General features: G+C 48.0%; 1 protein-coding gene across 7 annotated transcripts; it reads left to right on the forward strand.

Annotated features, from left to right (window-relative positions):
• Positions 1 to 3,261: 3,261 nt before the first annotated feature.
• Positions 3,262 to 25,572, forward strand: PGGHG (protein-glucosylgalactosylhydroxylysine glucosidase). 7 transcript variants are annotated; one of them, XM_065591911.1, is made up of 15 exons: positions 3,262 to 3,448; positions 4,108 to 4,313; positions 4,947 to 5,208; positions 7,285 to 7,495; positions 9,311 to 9,746; positions 10,657 to 10,776; positions 12,506 to 12,637; positions 14,753 to 14,864; positions 16,552 to 16,624; positions 16,909 to 17,045; positions 18,497 to 18,630; positions 18,749 to 18,853; positions 19,634 to 19,731; positions 23,708 to 23,922; positions 24,707 to 25,572. In XM_065591911.1, the coding sequence occupies exons 3-15, from the start codon at positions 4,956 to 4,958 to the stop codon at positions 24,769 to 24,771; spliced, it is 2,091 nt and encodes a 696-aa protein (XP_065447983.1). In that variant the 5' UTR covers positions 3,262 to 3,448; positions 4,108 to 4,313; positions 4,947 to 4,955; the 3' UTR covers positions 24,772 to 25,572. The 7 variants fall into 7 exon arrangements, with proteins under 7 accessions (XP_065447983.1, XP_065447984.1, XP_065447981.1 ...); XM_065591912.1 differs by having other exon boundaries at positions 4,108 to 4,297; XM_065591909.1 differs by having other exon boundaries at positions 4,108 to 4,236.
• The last annotated feature ends 607 nt before the right edge of the window (positions 25,573 to 26,179 follow it).

A 26,179-nucleotide genomic window follows, 5' to 3' on the forward strand; every position in this document is an offset into this window, starting at 1 on the left:
AACTCACTGGGCTGCACTGGGCATGAGCTACAGCTTCCCTCTAGGACTCGGCTCCTCCATGCTCCCTTCAGAGTGTCTTCTTGCTCTTGGTACCAGGAAAGAGTGTCTGTGTTCCTGTGAGCACAAGGACTGCAGCTGTGTCAAGCTTTTGTGCAGGTGTGCAAAGGGGAAGCCTTCACACACACACAATTTGCACATTCACTTATCTATTATAGTGAATGCTTCCCGGTGAAGGTAGGTTTACACACATCCTAGCACTCCAAATCACTCTTGAAATCATCCACTTTCTGCTGATGTTCCTGAAGATCTTTGGGCTGTAATGCCTGAATGTCGAACTGATTCTTAAAGGTTGTTAGAATCTCGATCAGCTACCTGTAAACAGGTCACCGTTACTTATACCTGGTGCAATTGCCTAGATAGCTTTATAACTGTCTGATATGTTGATTCAGTGCCCTGCTGAGAATGACAGCTATGTCCACCCTGCAAGCACTAATAATGTAATTTTTCTGTAATGAACTGTATATTTAAATTTCTATTTGACATTTGGTCACTTTAATTCTTCAATAAAATGCCAATTGATTTACTAGACTCCAGGGCTTCAATGACACCCCTTCCTTCAGAGAGAGTAGAAAGGGATCCGAACGAACCCTTTGTTTCTATCTTCATTACTCACCCTGGTCATTGCTTTTTCCCTTCATTTATTTTACCTGCTTTCAGTTCCATTTCTTCTGTCACGCTGCCCCTGTGCCTGGATCACCCGCTCCTGCATTCAAATCACATCTCAGGAATGCCCTTGTTTCCTCCCCTCAGCTGTCATCCTGAGCTTTGCTTTGTGTTTGTCTAATCTGATTTAGGCCCAGAGCCTGCTAACGCATATGCATGTGAGTAAAGTTACTCACATGAGTACAGTAACTCTCATGCATAAGTGTTTGCAGAATCCAGCATTAGACTTTAAGCTCCTATGGCAAGGGACCATGATTCTTTCTATGTTTGAAGTGCAAGGTAAGTTTATGGTGCTATACAAATGTCTTCCCCACATCTCATGTATTTCCAGCCTTTACAGCTACAGATGCTTATGGGGGAAAGAGAAAACTCTCAGGTTAACCACCCTGTCCCAAGCTATCCAGTATCACCTTTCCAGCTGCCTTGCTAGCCTGTCTTAAATACGGACTTCAAGGAAATTACACCAAGGCTGAATTTTGCTCAAGTTCTTTTCCAAGAATTTGAGTATAATAAAAACAAACAGTAAATAGCACAGTGATGACACCGGTGCTAATACAAAACAGATCATAAGACTTAGTTACTTACAGTATATCCTGTAATAACAGCTTAATACCTGAGAATTACAAGAAGCTATTGACACATCTGAGGTCACTTGGTGCAATAAACAAGGTGATACCCATTCAAAGCAAAGACCTGCTGTGGGAGGATGGGGCTGGTTTGGCTTAAAGAAATATAAATGCTTTTCTCCCCCTGCCCCCGACCCTGTGCCCCATCTCCCCTGTATTGACCTGGATCAGCTCCCCTCACCCCCCCCAACCCCTCAGCAGCATGAACCCTCACCCCAGCTCCCCTGAACTGCCCCAAACCAGTTCCCCTCAGCTTCAGCCCCCCTGAGCCCTCACACCAGCTCCCCTCAACCCCATGTCCCAGTTCCCCTGAATTGCCCTGGACCATCTCCCCTCAGCTTCAGACCCCAAACCTCTGCCCCAGCTCCACTCAATCCCGTGTCCCAGCTCCGCTCAACCACATGTCCCAGCTCCTCTGTGCCCTGATGCCTTGAGGCTCTGTCCCTGGTGGGCTCCTGCTTTGGAGCAGCCAGCCTGGCTCTCTGCCCTCTCGGATTCTGTGCTCACATTGGGGAGGAAGCAGCCATCACGGGCGGGGCAGGGAGAGGCAGCCTGCCAGGCGCTGCCGGCGGGGAGTCAGGAGACCTGGGATTTGCTCTCCCAACCCTTCTCAGGGCTGGAAACTCACCTGGGGAGGCTGTGAGGTGTGAGAGGGTAGACAGCACCTTTAGCACCTCCTCCTGGCAACCGAGCTATATGGGGGGCATCGCCCCAGAAGAGGACTTTGTGTGTGGCAGCAGGAGAAGAGTACAGTGGGCCTAATCCCCCCACCCAAGCACACCCCTGCGTCCCTAGGAAAGGGGGAGGTCCCCACTGCTCCTGGAGAGAGATGGGGGCCCCATGCCACGTCCTGATCCTCTTTAGGAGAGGAAATGGGCCTCCCTCCAACTGCTACTCCAAATGAGGAGTGGGGCCACAGCTCAGGAGTGGACCCAGGAGGCCTGTGTTGTGGTGGGCCTGTCGCTCCGGATTGCCTTAATCTGGCTCTTTACTAAGTAAAATCACCAAAATATGCTGCCAGCCTGTATTCTCAGCCCTCTGGGCCTCAGACGGCTCACAAGGCCTTGGATATTTTGCAGCAGATCAGCCCACTCCCCTATGCTTGAGCTTGAGCCGCAGCTTCAAAGCTGTGTCTATACAGCTATTTCTAGAGCGCAACTGGGAGCCCTGCTAGCCTGTCTGTTGATCTGGACTAAGAGACTTGCTCCAAAATGCTGTGTAAACATACTCACCTCAAACTTTGGTTGACCTAACTACGGCACTAAAGACTGTGAAAAAAACTGCACCCTGAGCACTGTAGTTAGGTTGACCTAACTCCCCCTTGCCCCCTTTCCCAGTGTAGATGCAGCTAGCGCAACTGAACGATTCTTCCATTGACCTGCTAAGTACCCCGGGAGAGGTGGGTTCCCTACATCAATGGAAAAACCCATTCTGCCGACGTAGGAAGCATTTATGCTATGGCAGCACAGCTGCAGTACTGTAGCTGTGTCGCTGTAGTGGCCGCAGTGTAGACATGCTCTCCCCTCCTTTATATGGCAAACGGGGACAGCATTTTGAACCCATTCCCTGTCACTTGCATTCATTCACCATTAAAAGTGATATATTTCCACCTTCCCCCCTTTCCACCCCTCACCTCCCATGGGATTGTAGCGGGAGAGCGGGAAGGGACAAACAGCCAGTCCCTAGACAAAGATCATGCTTGGTAATAATCCCAGTCCTCACGGAATGTCTTGTGCAATCTGCAGCTGAAAGCTACTCGGCTCGGGGCTTCCCTCCCTCTGCTTGTCCTACAGGAGCTTGAGTCTGGGACAGCCCCTGCAGCAATCTGATCTCTAGACAGCCAGTCCTTATGGATAAGGCCTCAGCACTTCACGCCCCTTGTATACATTAAGCAGTGAGCTCCGTTACACGGAGAGGAGTGTGTCAGGAGATCCCCCTACAGCAGTACCTGTCTCAATGTTTTTCTTTCAAAAAAAGTTATTTCCTTCCTCTCCGCTCAGTGACTTCCTTCTACCCTCCCTCGCCCCTCCTACAGGAGATCCTGCAGCTGCAGCAGCAGCCTCAAGCTGCCAGAGTCCAGCCGAGCCCTGAAGGAGAAGGCAAGATACAATATCTAACTTTTCAACTTCTCCCTGAAACCTTGTGGGTTTTGTTTTCTGCCTGGCTGATTCCTGGGGGCTGCTAGGCACAAGCACAGAGAGAGGCATTTACAGGCAGGAAACTGCCATGAGAGTTTGACAGGAGAGCTGCCAGCCATGAGCAGAGGGAGGGATTTCCAGTACTGCCAGCCTGGCACTGGGAGAGAGAGATTAATAGCAGGGGAGCTGCCGCCCAGCTGCGTTCTCATTACTGAAGGTCCCAAACAGCCAGCAACTTATGAATCCTGGCCTGGCCTGCCAAGTTCTTGCATGCCTAGCCCTTACAGGGAGAAAAACTACCCGGGCTTGCCTTGATCTTACTCCTCTGTGAACTTCAAAGGGAGTTGGACCAGATCCCTAAGTTCAAAGTCTCCCATGGGATTGTGTCTCTCTCCCAAAACAAATAGTGCAGTGACTATCTAGAAGAGAAGGGAGACATCCATTGCAGTAAGATGCAGGTCGGGAGGGAGAAGGAATCAGCCACTTGAACTTTCCTACGACATTCTGACAGAAGCATTTTCATTTGAAATAGAATGTTGTGCCTGATTCTCGACTGGTGCCTTGTAATCATTTACTTAGTTCAAAGTGGGTCTAAAACTCTTCTGTTCGTCGATTCATAGATTCCAAGGCCAGAAGGGACCATTGTGATCATCTAGTCTGACTTCCTGTATGACACAGGAATTCCTCCAAATTAATTCCTGTTTGAGCTAGAGCGTGACTTGGTAGCATTTTGCACCCACTTTTCACAGGTAAGAATGACTGCCTGGGGTGCATTACAGAACCGGGCACTGGCATGCTTTCCATCGCCAGGTGAGAGGATTGTCACGTGAGTTGCAGCTAGTATTTTTTCTTGACAGGTGGAGTTTTTGAATTGTTTTTAAGATGCAATGAGTGCAGACTCCCTCCTGATTCCTCCTCATCCTTGGGCCAGTCTTTACTTTCCAGGGAGAGAATGCAGATTGGCCCTGCAGCCCTGTGCTTCCAGTTCTGGGCCCCACACAGGCCCACCAGTTCACCTGAGTCCTAACCTGCAACAGCGGCTGCTATTCCAGTGGTAGATTCACCACAGTTCTACCAATGCACCTTAACCCTGACTTGCAATATGGCTATTCCAGTCCTCAGGTCTAGAGGCCATGGAGGCCTGAGAAATTGAAAATAACCGTGTTCCACACACCATTCTCACTGTCAGAAATGCCCTGCCACCAGCTACAAATCATGGCAACTTCCTAATACCCCTTCATCGATCTGCCACCAAACAAATGGGGTATTTCCTCATCCCACAAGCAATGCAGGACCAACTCCATCAAGCGTCCTGAATGCACTCTGCAATTTCAGCCAGGCACCATGATAATGTTGCAGTAAGATTGTGGGGGTGCAGGGTTGTCTTTGACAAAAATTCACTGTATGGTGTTGTTTTATTTAATCCTCGTCTCTGATTCTGTTTGTTCCCTGTTTACAGGAAGTAGCAATGGCAGATGGTGGGACAGATCCTGCTGTGTTCACCTCCAGCACTCTGCCCTCAGATCCCCGCCTCCTTGCAACAGTGACCAATGCCTACCTGGGCACCCGAGTTTATAGGGACATCCTCCATGTAAACGGGGTGTATAATGGGGCAGTGGGGGACACTCACCGTGCCGATGTCCCTAGCCCTGTCAACGTCAGAATCAACATGCCTGGTGAGGATGGACTGACAGAGACCTTCACTTTGAACACCAGGACAGGTAAACAGACAGAGCCTCAGCTCCCAAGCAGCAACTACATTCTTGTGCTTTAATGTTTTGTTTGCCTGATTTTCTTTTCTCCTCATTGTCAGTGACTCCCTCTTAGAAGCCTAGAAGTTAAATCTCTAAATTTCCCTACCGCTGTTTTCATTTTCTGTGTGATCGGATCGACACAGTCTCTCTCCTCCATTCTTGGCCCCATGTTTCTAATAGAGCCAGAAACGAACAGGGCTTTGTGTTTCCTTCTTGCTGTGTGTATGGCATCATGGATAGTGGTCAGACAAAAGCATGCATAAGTCCGTTTTATGTTCATAGCATACACACAGTGAAGACAGATAAAAAGGATAAAATACTCTTGCTGGAAGGGTTGCAATGTAACTACTTTATTTCTTAGAATTCAAAACAATCATACGCAAAAAAAACAAAACAGAGAGAGACAAAGCAGGCTGCTCCCTAAAAAAGAGAGGCACAACTCATCCCACCTTACTCTAGGCTGGCTGTCTGCAGAACTGAGTCTGATAATGGCATGTTTCCCTACAGAGCCCACTAGCCTGCAAGCAGGACCAGGAAACCCCTTAGAAATTTAAAGTGATAGCTTACACTTTAAACACAGTTTTCAGTACCCCACAGTCTGGGAACAGTGAATGGCTTCTGCAGCGCTAGCAAGGAGCGCTCACATGCAGATTTTAGGGGCGAATTTCACAAAATAGTGGCTAAATGTCTTTAAAAATAAACACACACATAGAAAGCTGTAAGGCCTGATTATACTGGACTCTGAAAACAGAGGACTTTTTCCACCTTCACATTACACTTTTAAGGTTGGTCAATTTCCCTTTAGCTGAGAATAAGACACTAGTGTTTATGCCATGTCTATGCACCTGCTGGAACCATGCTAGTAAATGATGTTTAACCATGACATTCGGTAAAACAGTTTATAACTGGGCTTGGAAGGATTCGATTTTTATTGATAAATGTTGATTTCACAGACAAACCGATGAAAAAATATTTCCATTGGTAATAATTGAAATTTACAGATAGGCAAAGTAGGAAAAATGCTTCTTGAGAATTTATCGGAGTTTGATTTAAGGCTATTTACTTTGTATATTTTGACATGTGATGCTATGAAGCTTTAACTTTTTGAATCTCCATGTCTCCTGTCATTAAATAATTGTCTAACCCTCCCATTTAAATAGATTTTTAAAATGCTTAAGAATAAACATTGATATTACCAATTGAAATTATTTCTAAAAAAAAAATTAATTCTGACAAGCCTATTTATAACATAATTCCTTCCATGGCTGCTCTGTCCTGGTAAACTATATTAGAAGGTACTTACAGGCAAGAACCATGTTTAAACATTTTTGGATAAAATGGTTCCAGTACTAGTGTAGACAGTGGATCAGCCAGAAATAAGATTCTGGATCACAACATAAGGAATGGATCCAGTTTAGGCTCCCTCTTCGCAGTTTGGACCTAATCTCGCTTAATCTATCTCACTCTAAAAAACTGGCACTTGAGAAAGTTTTTGAATTTGGTCCAGATCTTGAAATCCAAAGTTTGGGAGAGTTCAGATCCAGCGTATTGAGTACTTAGGTAGGTCTGTTTTAGAGACACTGGGCTGATTCTGCTCTCAGTTACAACAACATAAAGCTGGTGGGAGCGAGTGGAGAATCAGGCTTGTGAGATTTGGATCCAGAGTTCAGTTTTGAGGGTTGGTCCTGGCTCATTTCTTGCTTTGATAATAAATCACTGCTGGGTTTAAACTTACTGGGGAGGTTCATATTTCCTGTAGGCTCTATGGCCCAGATTCTCAATGATACTGAGCGGTCTAACTCCCATTGAAATCAGTGGAAGTTAGGTGCCTAAATACCTTTGAGATTCTGGGCCCATGTGCACTTTATGTACCTGTTACAGTGGTACCTCTGACTGTCCTTTCTCCCTGCTCCGAACAGGACTCCATACAGGACAGGTCTGCACCCACCCAGATCCAATAGCAGGATCAGGCCCTAGATTTCAGAACAGGCAGAAACATCTGAGAGCGGAAGCTCCAAATGATAACTCTGTTTGTGTCTGCAGGGACTTTCAGCCACTTGCTTCAGTCGCCAGGTTACACCGCCACCCACAGGATCTATGCCCACCACTCCCTTGTACACCTGCTGGCCTTCAGCATCACCATCAAGCGATCGACTATCAAAGGCCTGCCAGTGACTGTGCAGCTCCAGATGCAATTCACGCCACAGAGCCGAGATCTGGACTTGCACAAGGGGCAGGACTTCCAGGGAGCTCAGTGAGTGTGGTCATGGTAGGGTGTACCCAGCAGGGATGTGGCCCAAGGAACAAAAGGACTCGCCCTCTTTCCAACTTTCAAATGGGTGACAAAAACAGAGCTAGGACAATGGCTCGGGTTCTGAGAGGCATCTAGGCTGGAATGACTCTGAGCAACTTTACCCATGCTCCAGAGGGGCTGGGCCTGAGAGTCAGGCTCTTGGGAGCTGCCTCAGGCACTCGGTACTTTTAGTGGTGCCATGGCAATGGATGCCACGTGTCACAGCTACAGACGTGTCAACCACAACAGCCACTGACTAGAATGGAGGGAGAAGGGAGAGTCTGGAAAGCTGAGAGTTCTAAAGTCCAGCTCGACCTAAGTTGGGATTTCTTCAGTTTCCTGTTTGATGTTTATTTGATGTTCGGGGGCGGGAGGGTGTTAATTCAATTGACGGAGACAGCCCCACCCCCACCCCATCGGGTGGTGCCAGCCAGGAGGTAAACTTCAAACTGTTCAGTGTCCCATTGCAGGTGGGTGCTGCCCAGAGGAGGGGCATCTTGCCATCTGCATTTTGCCATATTTTCCCACCAGGGGCGTGGAGAGGAAGACAATCTGAAGGGGGAAGACAGCACAAGGTTTTTAGGCTTGAAATGAATGAAAGTTGGGAGCCTAAATACCTTAGAGCAGGGTTCCCAAACTTTAACAACCTGTGAACCCCTTTCACTAAAATGTCAAGTCTCGCAACCCCCCTCCTAAAAATGAATATTTCCAGGGATTTTCTCCTTTACCTGAGTATAAATTATAAAAGCAGCGATCTTGGAAATATATTTTTTTATGACAAGCTTATTACACACTATTATTAATTATTTATTATTACATTATTTTTATTACATTATGAAAACAGCAACACTCTTCCAAGATCTCACTTCCGTAGCTTGTATCACTTTGAATAAGCCTGTTATAAGACAAGGCTCCTATGTTTCATCAAGGTGTATCAGATGTGAAACAGCATGAAGGTATTTAAGAAGCCAACTCAAAGAGTTCGTCCTACACAAGCATTCAGGTCTTGAGCAGTCCAGGCAAACAACACACGGTACAACAAAGCTTAAACTTGTTCTTCATAATAATTTTAAAAACAAAGCTAGCTACCTATTTAATTTTAAAAACAGCAAAAAATATCCACCTCCCTTTCCATTTCTTATAAGGAGTCTTGAAGTTTAAATCTCAGTGTGATAGACATGCTTGCTTTGATCTGCTTAGTTCTTGGAAGTCCAAGGGCTCCGGGCTGCTGGCCCCATGCTATCCGCCATTACGGAATTTTTTCCTAAGAACCCCCTGTAACATTTTGCGAACCCCTAGGGGTTCAAAACCCCAGTTTGGGAACCATTGCCTTAGAGGATCTGGGCCAACGAGACAATCCAGGGGAGGAAAGAGGGGGTGTAAATGGGAACCTTGGACTCTCCCCTTCTTTGGGTCATCTGTCTATTTCCCCTCCATGTCTATTGGGCTCTCTTCTCACAACCCCTACGCTGTGCTCCACAGCTCTTGCTAATAACAGTGGAATGAGAGTCATGATACATTTCAGACTCGGAAGCTCTCTCTGGTGGTGAGAGTCCCACTTAGCTAAATGGGCCGGTGGGGAAGGAAGGCCCGTTCTACACAACAGTATGGGCCTGATCCTCAGCTACTATGAATTGACGTAACTATTTTGGAGTAAACAGAACTACACTGATTTATACCAGCGGAGGATCTGGCCCCTTGAGTCATGCACTTTGTGACCCCTCTGGCTGCTGAGGCGAAGCTGCAATTTCCCATGCTATTTGCTATATCTTGCAGATATATCTATGGGAAAACTTTGATCCCTGAGGTGGAGGGGGCTCCCCAGCCCATGGTGCACATGATCTGGACTCCGGTGCCACAGGCTGTGACCCTGCCAGGGGAGGAGCAGGAGAGAACCTGGGAGTTCCTGACCGCCGTGGCAGAGAGTGAAGAGGAAGTGAAGAGGTGCTTTAGTGAAGGAACGTCCCTGATTGCTGCTGGCTCCTTATACTCCTCTCACACCCAGGCCTGGGCAGCTCTCTGGAAAGGATGCCGGGTCGATGTAGATGGGCCTCTCCCTTTGAGGCAGGCCCTGTATGGATGTCTCTATTACCTACTGAGTGCAATTCCTCCCCTGGATTCTCCTGACTTCCTCTTCCATGGAATCAGCCCCGGCGGGTTATCCAATGGCACGCAGGGAGAAGACTACTGGGGGCACGTCTTCTGGGACCAGGTAGGCTACAGAGGATTGCAGCCCATAATTCCATTCTGGGGATCAGACATGCTACAGCACTCCAGCCTGGGAGTGGGAAATGCGGCACTGGATGGGAGGCGTGGCAACAGTCTACGTCTTGGGAGGCTGATAGGGCAAATCTTGGTCACCATGCCCTGGGGTGTGTATCCTACAGCACTCGGAGGCTGGGAAGACAACTAATGGCAGGAGTGTGGTGGGATGTAGAACCTGCTAAACCCAGATCCTGTCCCTATGCCAGATTCATAACCCATTCTTGGCAGGGTTGACTAAGTATGTTTAGTGTGGTGACCACAGTCAGCTCAGAATGTTTCCCCCCTGCCAGAGGCTTATATCAGCACACGGTTTTCTTCCTATAACTGGCTCACTGCATAGACTATTTTGTAGTGTGGGCAGCAGTTACACCAGGTCTCTGGAACTGGTTTGGGTGACCCTTCTTCCTAGCAATCTGTGGGGTGGAACAACCTTACCCCAAGTGCTGCTGCTGCGTAGGAACATCCTCCAGGCTCTCTGCCCCGCACTGGGGCACTATGGGAGAACTGCTTGGATTCCCCCAGAATGCTCTGATACAAACAGGGCTCGGGAGCGTGGCAGGTATGGAGACACCAACATGGGTGTGAGGGCAGAAATACTCCTGTATGGGCACAGCTCAACCATGTTACTTTTAATGAGCTAAGGTGACAGTGCAACTAGCCAGTTACATGCACAGTTAACAGTGGTTGTGTTGGCAGGGCCTCAGCGGCTCCGGGAGTATGGATCCCACAGTATTCAGAGGCTGGGAGGGCAAGCCCTGGCCCTGGTGTTCTCTCTGGGTCCTGGCACACTCATTGTCCTAACCTCCCCTAGTTTCACTAAGTGTCTGACCTTATATAGACTCATTTTCTGTTTCCAGGACACGTGGGTATACCCAAACATCCTGTTATTTTACCCTGAAGCAGCCCGAGCCATCCTGAAGTACCGTATTCGAGCACTAGGTGGAGCCCTAAAGAACGCCCAGGAGCAGGGATACAAGGTAGGAACAAGAAGAACAGGAGGACTTGTGGCACCTTAGAGACTAACAAATTTATTAGAGCATAAGCTTTCGTGGACTATAGCCCACTTCTTCGGATGCATATAGAATGGAACAAAAATTGAGGAGATATATATACACACATACAGAGAGCATAAACAGGTGGGAGTTGTCTTACCACCTCTGAGAGGCCAATTAATTAAGAGAAAAAAACTTTTGAAGTGATAATCAAGCTAGCCCAGCACAGACAGACAGTTAGATAACAAGTGTGAGAATACTTACAAGGGGAGATAGATTTCAATGTTTGTAATGGCCCAACCATTCCCAGTCCTTATTTAAACCGGAGTTGATTGTGTCTAGTTTGCATATCAATTCTAGCTCAGCAGTTTCTCGTTGGAGTCTGTTTTTGAAGTTTTTCTGTTGTAATATAGCCACCCGCAGGTCTGTCACTGAATGACCAGACAGGTTAAAGTGTTCTCCCACTGGTTTTTGAGTATTTTGATTCCTGATGTCAGATTTGTGTCCATTAATTCTTTTGCGTAGAGACTGTCCGGTTTGGCCAATGTACATGGCAGAGGGGCATTGCTGGCACATGATGGCATATATCACATTGGTAGATGTGCAGGTGAACGAGCCCCTGATGGTATGGCTGATGTGATTAGGTCCTATGATGATGTCACTGGAATAGATATGTGGACAGAGTTGACATCGGGGTTTGTTACAAGGATAGGTTCCTGGGTTAGTGGTTTTGTTCAGTGATGTGTGGTTGCTGGTGAGTATTTGCTTTAGGTTGGGGGGTTGTCTGTAAGCGAGGACAGGTCTGTCTCCCAAGATCTGTGAGAGTAAAGGATCATCTTTCAGGATAGGTTGTAGATCTCTGATGATGCGCTGGAGAGGTTTTAGTTGGGGGCTGAAGGTGACAGCTAGTGGTGTTCTGTTATTTTCTTTGTTGGGCCTGTCTTGTAGGAGGTGACTTCTGGGTACTCGTCTGGCTCTGTCAATCTGTTTTTTCACTTCAGCAGGTGGGTATTGTAGTTTTAAGAATGCTTGATAGAGATCTTGTAGGTGCTTGTCTCTATCCGAGGGATTGGAGCAAATGCGGTTATATCTTAGAGCTTGGCTGTAGACAATGGATCGTGTGGTGTGTCCTGGATGGAAGCTGGAGGCATGTAGGTAAGTGTAGCGGTCAGTAGGTTTCCGGTATAGGGTGGTATTTATGTGACCATCGCTTATTAGCACAGTAGTGTCCAGGAAATGGACCGCTTGTGTGGATTGATCTAGGCTGAGGTTGATGGTGGGATGGAAATTATTGAAATCATGGTGAAATTCCTCAAGGGCTTCTTTTCCATGGGTCCAGATGATGAAGATGTCATCAATGTAGCGCAAGTAGAGTAGGGGCGTTAGGGGACGAGAGCTAAGGAAGCGTTGTTCTAAGTCAGCCATAAAAATGTTGGCATATTGTGGGGCCATGCGGGTACCCATAGCAGTGCCGCTGACTTGAAGGTATATATTGTCCCCAAATGTGAAATAGTTGTGGGTGAGGACAAAATCACAAAGTTCAGCCACCAGGTTAGCTGTGATATTATCAGGGATACTGTAGGAACAGACTGTCAGAAAACAAACAGAGACGACAGCCACCAAAGGAAATAAACCTCTTGATGCTTAGCTTGCCCTGATCTGTTCAGTTCAGAGGGTCATGCTCAGCCTCTCCGGGGGGTATTTTTTCTGGCAGGGTGCTAAGTTCCCTTGGGAGAGCGCAGCCACAGGCCAGGAAGTCTGCCCTGAAGAGATTTATGGAGCTCAAGAAGTTCACATCAATGGGGATGTTTTGCTGGCATTTGAGCAGTATTATCACACCACACAGGTAACCGAGACGCGCGCGGTGTGATGCAGGTATGATGATGGTGCCAGAAACAGGGCAGGCCCAGTGGCCAAATCTACCAGTCTACTAGGCAATTCCTTGGATGGGGTCCTTGGTCACTTTGCTCCTCCCCTCCCAGAGCAGATCGTCTCTGCTGTCCTTTCCCCCATTCACAACGGCCAGTAACACTCCCTGACTAGGCTCTCCACAATCTACAGTGGCCCTTCTTCAACGCCTGCTCCTCAGATATAGTTCCTTATTTCACTCTTCAGCATCTTGCTTTCCAACCCTGGACTAGTCTCTCTTTACCCCTTCCCCTAACTACTGCTGGTACAACCAGTTACCAGAGTCCCCTGGACCCCCTAACAGCCCTGCTGCTCTCCTCATGCCCTGAGTATTACATTTATCTTTCTCGTGTCTCCCTTGCCCTGAGTCTAAATACTCTCTGAGTAGGAGCTAAAGAATCCCAACTAAAGAGAAGCATTAAATAGCCCCCATTGATTTTTGCAGCTGTCAGTTTTCTCTGTCATCCAGTTAGAAACCTGTCTTCTCAAAAGTGGATGGGGCTGACATGAAGCCTTTTAAGGGTATGTCAACACTGCACTGTAAACCCAGGATTAGAATTTAGGCTCAAGCCTAACCCTTCCATTTACACACAAATCATGCTAATCCAGGGCTCAGACCCAGCGTCCCAGGACCCCACCGGTGTGGAGGGTCCAAGCCTGAGCCGAGCTAGGACCCAGGGTTCAAGCCCTATTACTTTGCAGTGTAGATACAGACCTGTTAGACTTATGCTCTGCAAGACCGCCAAAAGTATACCACAATCCCATGGGATGACTTTCTTTTTCTTTCAGAGTAGCAGCCGTGTTAGTCTGTATCCGCAAAAAGAAGAACAGGAGTACTTGTGGCACCTTAGAGACTAACAAATTTATTAGAGCATAAGCTTTCGTGGACTACAGCCCACTTCTTCGGATGCATCCAAAGAAGTGGGCTGTAGTCCACGAAAGCTTATGCTCTAATAAATTTGTTAGTCTCTAAGGTGCCACAAGTACTCCTGTTCTTCTTTTTTCTTTTTCTTCTGGATAATCAGATGGACAGTCAAGTTTTCCCACACAGCACCACAAATAAAGGGCTAGAGCAGCCACACTATGGGAGGGCACTAGGACATTTGGGATATGGGTGATTGGATTTGGGGCCACATAAAGCAGTGTAGATGCTGGAGCCCCAGGTTGGGACCCAGGGTTCAACAATTTCTACCCTGCTCTTACAAATGAATGTAGATGCTCAAACCCCTAGGTTAACAAACCCAGGGTCTGCTAACCTGAGTTGTACTAACCCTGGGCTTACACTACAGTGTAGACATACCTGAAATGTCTCTTAGGCCTGAAAATTACTGGCAGGTACAAAGTCCAGTCCACAGAGCTGTTTGCTTGCCTGCTCAGGGAACTGAATTTCCCCCCAATTCCTCTGGGAAAAGCCTGTCACACAATGTGTGCAGAACAGGACAGAGGTTCATTTTCTCCTAGAGTCTCCTCTACCCATCAAGCACAGGGAGAGGGTGGTGCGCCCCTCCATTGTGTGGAATTGCTTAGAGTGGGTGATATGAGATTTCCTCACTAAGGAGATTACACACACTTCAAATGAGTCAATGGGCCAAATTCAGCCTGGTGCAACTCCTGCTGAAATCCATGGAATTGCATCCACTTATGCTAGTGCTGACTTTGGCCTTATTTCTTTACTGCGGAGGTAGTGTCTAGGGTGGAGGGTATATTGCACACTACTGCTGAAACTTCAGGGATATCCAAGCCTGTAAACAAACTCCACTGGGAATAACACCCCCAAAGAGCATTGCAGTATCAGTCATGTGATGAATTGGACAAAGGGAATGTGCTTGTGCTGATGCTGGAAAAAGGCAAGGGAAGCAGCTGCTGTGATTTCAGCCAACAGGCTCTTGGGTCAATGTCCATCTTCTTTCCAGCTCCCCATCTCTTTGGGTTTGGGTACCAGTGTCTCTGTACCTTGTGGCTCCCCATCTCTCTCTCTGGGTTTGGGTACAAGTGTCTCTGTTCTACGTAGCTCCCCGTATCTCTCTCTCTCTCTGGGTTTGGCTCCCTCCAGGATCAGAAGCTGTTCAGGGAGGAAGGAGCCTGGGACGTGGTCAGTATGGTGGCTCAGTACTGGTGCAGCAGGGTGGTGTGGAGTCAGGAGGAGCAGTGCTACCACATCAAAGGTAATTCCCCTGCCTGGGAGCTGGTTTCTGGGAGAGGACTTGGCAGGTGAAAGCCCACAGCTTCTCCAGCTTGGCCTGCCTCACTCTGACATATGGTAACAGCTGTTCTCTGCATGGGATGCACTGGCTCTCAGGTCCCCTGCATTCCTGAGCAGCTACTATGGGCTTAACACCCAGCTCCCACTCAGACCCAGCATAGCTTTACTGTGTGCTTAGAGAGTGGCTGGAGCAGCTCCCTTGCACCTTCCAGGCTCACCCAGTCTCGCACTCTCTCGGGCCCTGCATTGCACCCTTCCAGACAGGATGGCCTTAGGCATGGAGCTCCCCGTATCTGCCGTTGTCGCTGCATCAGAAGCAGATCTCATTTCAGTTCTGATAAGGATGTGCCTTGTGCTACGTGGGAAATGGAGAATGTGGCCCTCATCAGAGTAGAAGTAGGAGCAAGGAGAGGATGGTGGCACAGCCCAGTGGGCTAGCACACAAGGCTTTAGCCTCTGCAGATCTGCATTCAAATACTGCAGTGAGTTGCATGCGAAAAGGTGTTTTTGTCTCATCCTACAGCCCACAGGCGAATTAGTCAGCATCACCTACCCAACATGTACTTTGGTATGTCTGGGGGAGGTGGAAGTCTAGCATAGCATCACCTCTTCCCATGAGCCAGAAGAGATACGGAGCCTTCTTCCTTCCTGCCAGCTTCAGGGGCAATGAGATGGACAAAGCATATTACGCCTGCCATGGTTTCCCCTTCCCCCTTGCTGAGTGAGGGGCAGCAGGCCAGAGGGGAAAAGGTGCGTCACAGCTGCCCCTTCGCTCTGTGCTGGGAGTTGGGCCATTTGTCTGGGCTCACCGGAGAAGAAAGACCCAAAGGAGAGTTCAGTGTGCCTCAAAACCTTGTCTATCTCCCCAACAGAGGACGGCCCAATAAAAGACATTCCCTCCCACACCTTGTCTCTCTCAGGAGAAGGAAGAGTAAGAAAGAAGGAGGTGCTGCAGATCAGGACCGGGGTGCCTGGGCAGAGCTGTGTGGGGCCTGGGGTGGAATAATGGGGGCTGTTGTGTGTCAGGATGGACGTGCATGAGCAGAGCTGTGGTTGCAGAATATTGGAAAATCCTTGTACTACCTACAGCTGGCTCTTTCTTCTTGAGATCCCATTCACGGTGCACCAGTGTTTGAAAGAAAAGGTTATTGTTAATCTAAGGGATCCCCTCTCTACTGGGAAATTAATACCTCTCTATCCCCAGGGATAATCTTCTCCACTCCCATATAGTAAATGATTGAACACAGTGCTAGGGGAAGGTACCAGATTCACCACTGTGGAGTTAGGAGCTCTAACTATTAATTCAAAGAACAGGTACCATGCATGCCGCTCCATCCACATCACCCTGCCAATGGGCCTCAACCCTGAGGCTAAGGAAACATCACTATGGCTCAGAAGGTAGTCCAGAGTCTGTAACCTCTCTAGTAAGGCTGCCAACACAGGTGCCAGTGATTTATACTTCTCCACTGGGAGCTGCACTGAGATCCCTGCTTGCTTCCCAAAGGCCACCCACTAACACTTAGCTACAATGCAAACCAGCGACCTCAAGGGGAAAGGTTCCATAGCCTCTCACCAATCCCCGGAGCAAGGGGTTTAAAACAAAAGGACAGGCAGTGCCCTGGTGTGATGTCTTCTCCCTCTTCCTCCAGGTGTCATGCCCCCTGATGAGTATCACTACAGTGTCGATAACTCTGTTTACACCAATGCCGTGGCCCAGAGGAGGTAACGCACATGATTTCTAGAAACACTGAACCATTCTTCCAGACTCTGATCAGTCTTCCCTGCTGCTTAGCAAGCTGGCGGGTTTCAGAAGAAAGCCCAGGCTCCAGGAGGCATCAGCGGCTCTCCGAAGCTCATGCTTTGGGCCATGGTCTTTCAGTCTTGCTATTTCCCCTTGTGGGCGACTGGCTGGATTAGCGCCTTTGCTTCCAATTCTTCTTATATTTTGCTCTGTAAAGCATTGCAGACACCATATAAACAGTCTCTCCTCACTCCCCTGCCCACAGCTTGAACTTTGCAGCCGACGTGGCCCGTGATTTCCAGATCCCTGTCCCTGAGGAGTGGCAGGAGGTTGCCAAGAAAGTCAAAGTGCCGTTTGATGCAGCCAGGAACTACCATCCAGAGTACGACGGGTACAGCCCAGGTGAGTCGGAGGAACAGGAAGGGGAGGGGCTGCATCTCAGCCTCGATTTGTCCTTTGAGGATGCTTTACAGCACAATAGTAACCTCGGATCCTGACTACGTAAGGTTTAGGGCAAGTGCTGCGTTGCTGGCCTGGTACTTTCTCTATTGAAGAAGGGTCGATGCTGATGCGGTGTGAGTGCTGGTGGGTCACCTAACCCAGGTTCTTATTGTAGAAGGTGTGGCTTCTGAGTTGTTCTCTGCACTGGATGGGATGTTTCTCATCTCTGGGTTGTTATTAGGCTTGGAAGGATTCGATTTTTATTGGTAAATGTCAATTTCACTGTTCATACACAAAGTGATGAAAAAATATTTCCAGTGATAATAATTGAATTTTACCAATTGGCAAAATAAGAAAAATGCTGCTTGGGAACGTCTTAGAATTTGATTTACGGTGATTTCCTTTGTGTATTTTGACACGTGATGTTGACAGTTCTTGTTTTAATCGTTATAATGCTTTAACTCTGAATCTCAACGTCTACTGTCATTAAATAATTATTGTCTGACTCCCTCCCATAATTTCCCACAACAGTGAACATTTAACTGAATACAAATCTAATTATATGTTTAAAAATAAACATCAATTTTATCTATCAAAACCATAAAAAATAAAAATCGACTTTTGCCACACCTAGTTATTATTAAAGAAGTTGGCCTATGTCAAGATTTTCTTTGCCAGGGATAGGTCCATAGTGCCTGGGGAATTTGCCCTTTCCCTGGTTGCGAGTGGCACGGTTACTGTTTGAATGTTTGTTTAGACATTGAAGCTACATTTGCAAGGCTGAGCTCCACAGTAATGCCTGCAGCTCCCTGGTTCTGTGCATGCAAAAAAGATAATTGCGCACTGAAACGTTAATTCAATTAAAAGCTGCTTTGCCACGAGAGTGCCTGCTTGGTCCTAAATCTGGGGTCGTGCGTGTGTACCTGCATGTCTGTGAGTCACTCCATTGTGCCTTGTTTTGAGAAGCTGCCTTGCCTGGTTAACACCATGTTAAAACTGGGCATTTGGGGTGATATCCTGGCCCTGCACCAGCTTCCAGAGAAGGTACCTGCTAGGACCATGTCCATGAAAAACTTTCTAAACAAACTAGAAATCGCTGTGTCTTGATCTAACTTCCAGCCAGCCAGACCTGAGCCATACCCAGCTGATCTCCTGTGTCCATGACCCACCTTCTCTAGGCTTGCTTTGCACTTCAGTTATAGTTTTGCTCTGTTGAAATGGCATCACATGGTTCTCAGTGTATTGCATTAAATGACTCCCTATCAAATTAGCTTAATGTACTAGTAAAACATTGATCTTTCTAGCTGTCAGCCCTGCACGCTCCCCCTGGGATCTGACATTCAAGTTGGGCCCATCATCTGTCATTCCTAGTTCCCATATATGCCCTGCCCTTCTGTCTGTCCCTTCCCCAGGTAAGCAGGTGAAACAAGCTGATGTTGTCTTGCTCGGATACCCAATGATGTATCCCATGAGCTCTGAAGTCCGAAGGAACGACCTGGAGATGTATGAACCTGTCACTGAGCTGGATGGGCCAGCCATGACCTGGGTAAGCTGCCAAGCAGAGTGGAAGCCAAGTGGTTTCAGTGTGAAAGGGGTGAGCCTCCTGCAGGGCTCAGCTCCTCGCAGTGCACCCAGGAGGCACCTGTTTGGTTCTCTTTCTGCAGAGCATGTTTGCGGTTGGCTGGATGGAGCTGAAGGAGATCCAGAAGGCGCAGAGTCAACTGAACAAGTGTTTCAACAACATCACCGAGCCATTCAAGGTCAGGCAGGTGCAGTGGGGTTTGCTCCCTACCACTGTAGATAGATGGAAGGCGAGTCTATCTGGGCAGGTCTGTAATGGCTGGTCACAAGCGGCCCATGATGCTGACAGATGTCACTCAGACTGGCACCTATATTAACTGTATTATCAGTTAGTGCAGCCTCTTCTGTGTTATTGAGTTCTGTCTTGCCTACTGCAGGGCAGTTCACTACCCCCATCCCCCTGCGCACTGATGGGCAATGGGGGAATGGCACCACCACCCTTCTCCCTCTCCTCTCACCAGGGAAAGCAGGGCTAATGTGCAGGCATCATACTCACCCCAGATTCCTTCTCCTCATTATGGGTGGGGGCAGTGGGACAAGCAGCACCTTGCTCTGCTCTCCCGGCCAGCTCCTCGTATCAAGGGTGGGCCGCAGGGCCGGGGGCATTGCAACACCACCATCCCTCAGTGCTAGGAGAGGGCCCACTCTCAGCTCCCAATTCCCCTCTTTCCAATGGTGACTAGATCTCACCCACCATGGCTCCCTTTCTCCTTCTGCTGGGCAAAGGGCTGAGGAGCAGGGAAGACCTAAATAGGGTTCCCTACGGTGGGGCAGCAGGACTATGTGGGAAGAATGCATCATATCCACCCTATCCTTCTGTGGCAGGAGTGGGGGCAGTTCTCTGGGCTCCCCGGGGACCAGACAAGTGATGCTCATAATTAACACTTTCCAACCGCATGTAATGTTATGAAGCGTAACTAATAAATCCTGACTGGCCTAAGTCATTTCTCTCTCACGTGTTGCTGTAGATCTGGGTGGAGAACTCCGACGGGTCAGGAGCTGTGAATTTCCTGACGGGCATGGGGGGATTCCTGCAGGCCATCCTTTTCGGATACACGGGGTTCAGGTGAGAGCGCTAGTGCTACCCGTTGAATTTCTTGACAACCACAACAAAAGATCTCTAAGAACCTTCACGTTTAAATGTAGCAAGATAACTGGTCCTATGGCGAAAGCATTCAGGATGCTGGGGCTTAAAGTCTTTCCAGTCTATGGCATCATCTTTGAATGGAGGGTACTATCCCACCCATGTCCTCTGACAGCTCTCTGCAGGTAATGGACAAACAACAATGCTTACAATCCCCTAGGAGCCCAGATGGTAACTAGTGAATTGCAGAGAACAGGGTGGGATTTTCAAAAGCACTGACCTAACTCTGCCCCCGTTGAGGTCAATGGTAAACCCATTATCATCAATAGGAGCAGGGTCAGGCCAACACTGAGCCCTTCTGAAAATCCCACTCAGCTTCTCCAATGGAGATTGAAACCCCAGTAGGATCAAAGGATCCCATAACACTCCCTAGAGGGTTCCATGCCTTAGCCTCCCAGATGTTTATCTTAGGTATCCAGACCTAGCCAAGTCAAAATAGGGGGTAGCTCCAGCTTTTTCACCAACTAAGGTGGGAGGGACAAGGCCACCAAGGGTATGGCTACACTAGAAGCACTACAGCGGCACAGTTGTAGCGCTATAGTGTAGACACTTCCTACAACAATGGAAGGGATTCTTCTGTAGTAAATCCACCTCACCAAGCGGTGGTAGCTAGGTCAACGGAAGAATTCTTCCGTTGACCTAGCAGTGTCTACACTGGAGCTTAGATCAGTTTTGCTACATCTCTCAGGGGTGTCAACCTAACTTTGTAGTGTAGACCAGCCCTAAGACCTGAATCCATTAATTCTGAAATTATTAATTCGATCTATCTTGATTAAAAAATTAGTGCAAATACCCATAACAATTTTTTTTTTAAATGTATAATCCACTTTATATTAATAGGCCAGTTTCCAAAAATGGAAGTCAACCATCAACATTAAAATACACTTTTAAAAGCAAACAAAGTAAATATCTTTGAATGTGCCCTGTATAGCCTTACAGAACGGAACATTTTGAGTAAGCTTTTAAATCTGCCTATTGATGCTTTATAAATTAGACAGCAAGAGATTGCCCCTCTTAAGTAATGTCATAAATAGACTGACTCTTGTTGTGTATTTGAAATATATGCTGGATTAGATTTTCTCAAAATTAATGGAAATCACTGGAGACACATCACAGAAATCACTTCTTGAGGTGACAAAAGGCTAAGTCAAACTTCGACATTGTAAATATTAAAGTTGGCCTGAATCTCAGGGGGACTGGTCTCCCCTCTCGATAAGAATACTAGCATCCTTCCCATTTTAAAAATGGGGAAACTGAGGCTCAGAAGAGCAAGTGACTTCCTCAAAGTGACATGATAAGTCAGTTGCAGAGCTGAGAAGCTACATCTCCGGAGCCTCAATCCTGTGTTTCAGCTACAAGACTGTCTTTTCTCGCCTCGGGCACTACTTGAGAGTAGAGTTGGTTGAACGTTTTCCAACAGAAGAGTTTTCCATCAGAAAATGCTGATTCGACTAAATTGATACATTCCAATACATTTGATGGAAAATGTTTCATTGAGATCAAATTATTTCATTTCAACCTTATTAAACTGCTTTGGTTTGATGTTTCTGAAACAAAATTTAGGAATTTTGGATCTGCTGTGATATTTCTAAGTTTTGACTTTCTGTTCCAATTCAGAATTTATTTATTTTTAAATTAAATTTCCCACGGAACAGGAATTCTAGTTTCCAACTAGCTCTATCTGAGACTCCCCTCCCACTGTGGGCAGGGGGTGTCAAAATAACCCGTTAGCAAACTACCATTTTACAACGCCATTTTCTACCTTCCCTTTCTCTATTCTGCTGGGTAGGAAGATGGTGATGAGCAGACAGAAGCGCTCTCCATTCTAGCCAGATGCATCTCCTAAGGTTTGGTTTCACCGGTGGTGTACGAATCATTGGCCTGGGATATCACCATCAAGTGATTTATTGTGACATCAGGGGAAGGAGATTGTTTCCTATTGACACACAAATGTCCTGGTGAGCAGCATTCAGATTACAGGAAAGGAACATGGCTCTGCAGGGGACTCTGTTCAATCTGTTTAAGATTTGCCAGAAGCTGGTAATAATGTCTGAGCCCTTTTACTAACGCAGTTTTTTCTGGTTTATTCATAATTAACTGTGGGGAAAGTCGCTGCAGCCACAAAATTTATATCCAGATACAAGAGACCCAGAGCAGAGCAAAGCCAGCTGAATCAATATTGAAATTAGAGCAAAGTAGAGATCTGGATATCACCCTAATGACCAGGCACACCAGCCTCCAGGCTTAAAAACAACATCTTCCCCACAGGACCCTCTGTTGCTATCTTCCCCACAGTGACAGAGAAACTGTAAATAACTAAAGGGCCCAAAATAGACCACGTGGTGGAACTCACCACTGACATCAACTTCCGAGGAAGGGAAATATCCAGCTGAGACTGAGAAACTTGGGCTGGCACGGTGAGAATGGAGCCAATTCAGAGCAAGAGTTGAGAGTTCACCTGACACACATGTGGAGCCATTTCCAAGTGTTCCTGCCCTATGGGTCAAAGCCAGTTGCACCTGCAGTAAGTAAATGGTTTAATGGGGAGCCAGTTAGCTGCATGGGAAGTTGTGGTTCTGGAAAAAAAATTGAACCTCTGAGTTAGAAAAAACTTAACTAAAGCCTCCTCAGTGGCACTAAAAGCAGCACCCAGAGAGCACTTTAGAGTGGTCAGATCTGATGGATTTTCAAAGCTAAGGCCACGGCATTTATACCCAAAACAGATGTGATTCTGGTCCTGGAACATATTCTTAAAGAGCTTAGTTGAGGTCAGATCGAGTTTAGAGGTGGTAAGATTGATACGTAGCAAAATACTTAGTGCGAATGAGTTGCATTCATTGTTGGTGTGTGGGGTCAGTATTAGGTGTGAGAAACTCCAAAGTCTCTGGTAGACACAGGTGTGAGTTGCAGGTTTCAAACTTAATCCAAACTTAATCGCCACCTTTCCACCAGTCAAAGGTATTTGGACTCCATGTTCCACTTAGACATGGACTCAAGCCACAGAGTTTGAATCTGAATCCAAATCTCCCTTAGAAAGCAAACTGAGATGACTTCCACCCCTCCTCCAACTCATTTCACATGGGCCTCCAAACAAACATCATAGAATATCCGGGTTGGAAGGGACCTCAGGAGGTCATCTAGTTCAACCCCTGCTCAAAGCAGGACCAATCCCCAAATAAATCATCCCAGCCAGGGCTTTGTCAAGCCAGGGCTTTATCACATCAGCTGCTAACAACCATTTGTCACTAGGACACTGGGCCAGAGTTGAACCAGTAACCTAGGTTAAGGCTCCACATGCCATTAGCATGCTCCAGAGCCACCCAATCTTTTAGTGCTGGAAGAGTCAGTCATGAGCTGTGGCACATTGCATGCCACTTAGCGACTGCTAAGGAAACTAACCGGCAAAAAGCAGATTGACTAGGAATTATTTTTAGTAAAGAACTAAAGACACCGTAGCCTAAAGTCCATCTCTGCAGTGACCATAGAGAGTAAGAGCTACATGAGACCATCACCACCAAACTCTGCCCGGAGGGAGTTATTCACAGAAAGGGAACTGATTCTCCCTCTTCTACAATCTGCTGTGGTTTTTGGGTTTACACAGAGGTTCCCTTCCCTATTTGATGAGCTGGTTTGCTCTAGGTGGAGGTAATAGCAGATACTTTGCACGCTCAAGCCAGCAGCTGTGCTGTATTCTAGCAAGGCTGTTCTGGGAGATGCTCAGGTTCTCACAGCTGGTATTTGCTTTAGTCCTGTTGTTGCTCCCAGCTCAAGAGGGCGTGCTGGAAGACTCACTGATATTCTAAGAAAATGACAGCCCAGGAAGGAGAATACCCAGTGTCTCTTTCCCCGTGGATGGAATTCACTAACATAGCCCCTGACTCCCCTCTGCCTTTCCTAGGATCACCAAGAGCAGCCTGAACTTCGACCCCATATGCCCGGACAACATCAGCAAACTCAAAGTCACTGGAGTCTCTTATCTTGGAAGCAAGTTGAACTTCACACTCACCAAAGAGAACGTTAGGATAAAGGTGACAAAGTCCTCCCGTGACCCGCAGCTGGCCCCCCTGGAGGCTGTGCTGGTAGCATCGGGGCAGCGCATTCCTTTGCCCGAAGGTACAGTGTCTCCCCACTACATCACTGCGCTGTGCATCTCTGATCTTCGCTGCTCGGAAAAGTTAGGGGGCAGCAAGGCATATGGGTCTCCCAGTCCTACACCCTTCCCTGGAGTCACTTCTGCTGGCAGGGCCGGCCTTACAGCAGGGCAACGTGGACAACCGCCCAGAGTGCCGTGGTCAAGAGGCAAGAAGTGGGGTGGGCCTGGCATGCGAGACCACAAAAGGGAGCTCCGGGCAATGGGGGGGGGACGACAGCAGGGCCCAGAGGTGATGGGGGGCTGGCAAGCCTGGGGAGTCAGTAGGGACCTGGGGGGATGGGTGTGGAATCTGGGGAGGTAGCGGGGACCAGGGGCGATGGGGGCATGGATGGGGAGACAACAGGGGCCAGGGATGCCAAAATACAAGGTTGCCAAAGGTGCTGTTTTCCCTAAGGCCAGCCCTGCCTCCTGGGAAAAGCTGTGGCTGCTATAGTGCAAGCTGGCCTATGACCTGCACTCCTAGACCATTGCTTACAGCACCACCTGCTGGCAGAGGCAGGGACTGGACTAGCTATCAGCTCCCCACAGCCAAGGCTGTAATCTCCTGCCCTCCGCAGCCCGTCCTACTGGAGTAGGCTGGGGGCATAACTATCTGACTGCATTTCCTGCTTTGAAGCTGACTCAGTAGAACACCTTGGCCCTGGATGGTACCTTAAATAGGAGACTAAAGGGAATAACCAGAGAGAGAGTGCTTAGAGCCAGGGTCCTTCTCACCACTTGTGTGTTTGTTTGTTTCCATTGCAGGGCAGAGTGTCTCCTTCGCCACAGCTGCTGGCTGGATCCAGAGAGCACCCACCGAGACATTTTAAGTTGTATTTGTCAGGGCAGGTATTAAAACCACCAAAGCTATGCAAACATGGCAGGGAGCAGGCGTCCTAGAGCAGCGTGGCCTGGGAGCCCCTGCTGCATTGTGGAGCAGACTGAGGTTTGGCTGCACAGGCCCCGCGCATAAGTGATGTGCTCCGGGGGGAGGCTGTTTGACTTCCCTGCTTCCTTTGTGGCCAGTGAGCGGATGCTTGGAAAATACTAGATCGGGGTGGGGAGGAGGGGAAAGCACCATCCTCCTGCTCTTATTGCCCTTGGGAAATGGTTTTATTGACAGCTGAATTTGATTCACCTCCCAATTACCTGCTCTTATTACCTCCCTGCAGATTTGCTGACCAATATTTACCCCTTCTTTGCTGGTCTCAGCTCCTGCAACATCCCTTTGAGCACCCATTTATGGCACTTCCTTAAGCTTGCGCCTAGTACCTTTGGCAGCATGGGAGCTGGGTTTTGCCCTCCGTGCCTGGTACAATGTGTCGCACACACATGATGGAGTGACAGCAGCTGCTCCATAGTTAATATGACATGTCATTTTCCATCACATGGTGAGAGTTTCAAAGGCACAAGGGGCAGCTAGGCCACCTCCAACTCCCATTTGTGCCTTTGAAAATCTCTCCCTAAAGTCTGATTTTGGCCACCCACCTAAAACCCACCAGATGAAGGAATATTGACTCAGATGGGTAGGTTAGCTCAGGAACTGAGGAGGAATGTTTCTACCCATTCTGAACAGAATTGTGCAAGTGAATCCTGCATTGCAACCCCCTAAAAATAGGTGTCTGCTGAAATCCAAGAATTTGTCTGGCTTTATTTATTGCTTTGTAGCAGAAAACCAACCAGAAAGAGAGAGAGAGAATGCATAGTCTGCTGGCTTCCCCTGGCTGAAACTTCATGCCCAGCCCCACCCTTTCACTGCTTAGTGTCCAACTCTAAAAGTTACTGTCATTCTGAGCAGGCTCCCGAGAATGGCACATTGGCTCTGGCAATCTCATTTGGGCTCAACCGGGGTTCCAGACCCACTGGGCCTGACTCTATTCTCCATTCCACCAGCATAAAGTGGGATTATCTCCACTGAAAGCCAGCGGGTCACACGGGCGCAATGGACTGGGGAATCAAACCCATTACTTGGTAATCACCGGCCAGGCGCTTGGAGGTTACAGTGCACAAAATGGAGACAGTCCCTGCCCCAGGTTGGTTATGCTTTAAAAGAGACACACGCTGGGGAACCCAGAGGAAGTATTTTATTGGCTAATGTCATTGTTGCTCCCTTGTGGACACTGCGGAAGACTGTGTGGGTAGGAGGGTGGGTCTTTTGGAAAGGTGCGGCAAGCGGCCCGCAGGGTGGCTGTTGGAGAGGTGCGGCCAGAGTAGAGCCCCACAGAGAGGCACGGCAAT

The sequence above is a fragment of the Chrysemys picta genome, chromosome 4, assembly GCF_011386835.1.
Source record: "Chrysemys picta bellii isolate R12L10 chromosome 4, ASM1138683v2, whole genome shotgun sequence".
Lineage (NCBI taxonomy): Eukaryota > Metazoa > Chordata > Testudines > Emydidae > Chrysemys > Chrysemys picta.

Coding starts and splice junctions, on each gene's coding strand:
- PGGHG (XM_065591911.1), top strand. CDS start 4,956: ATGGCAGATGGTGGGACAGATCCTGCTGTGTTCACCTCCAGCACTCTG. Junction 10,777..12,505: donor CCCAGGAGCAGGGATACAAG/GTAGGAACAAGA, acceptor TTTTTCTGGCAG/GGTGCTAAGTTCCCTTGGGA. Junction 23,923..24,706: donor GCGCATTCCTTTGCCCGAAG/GTACAGTGTCTC, acceptor TTTCCATTGCAG/GGCAGAGTGTCTCCTTCGCC.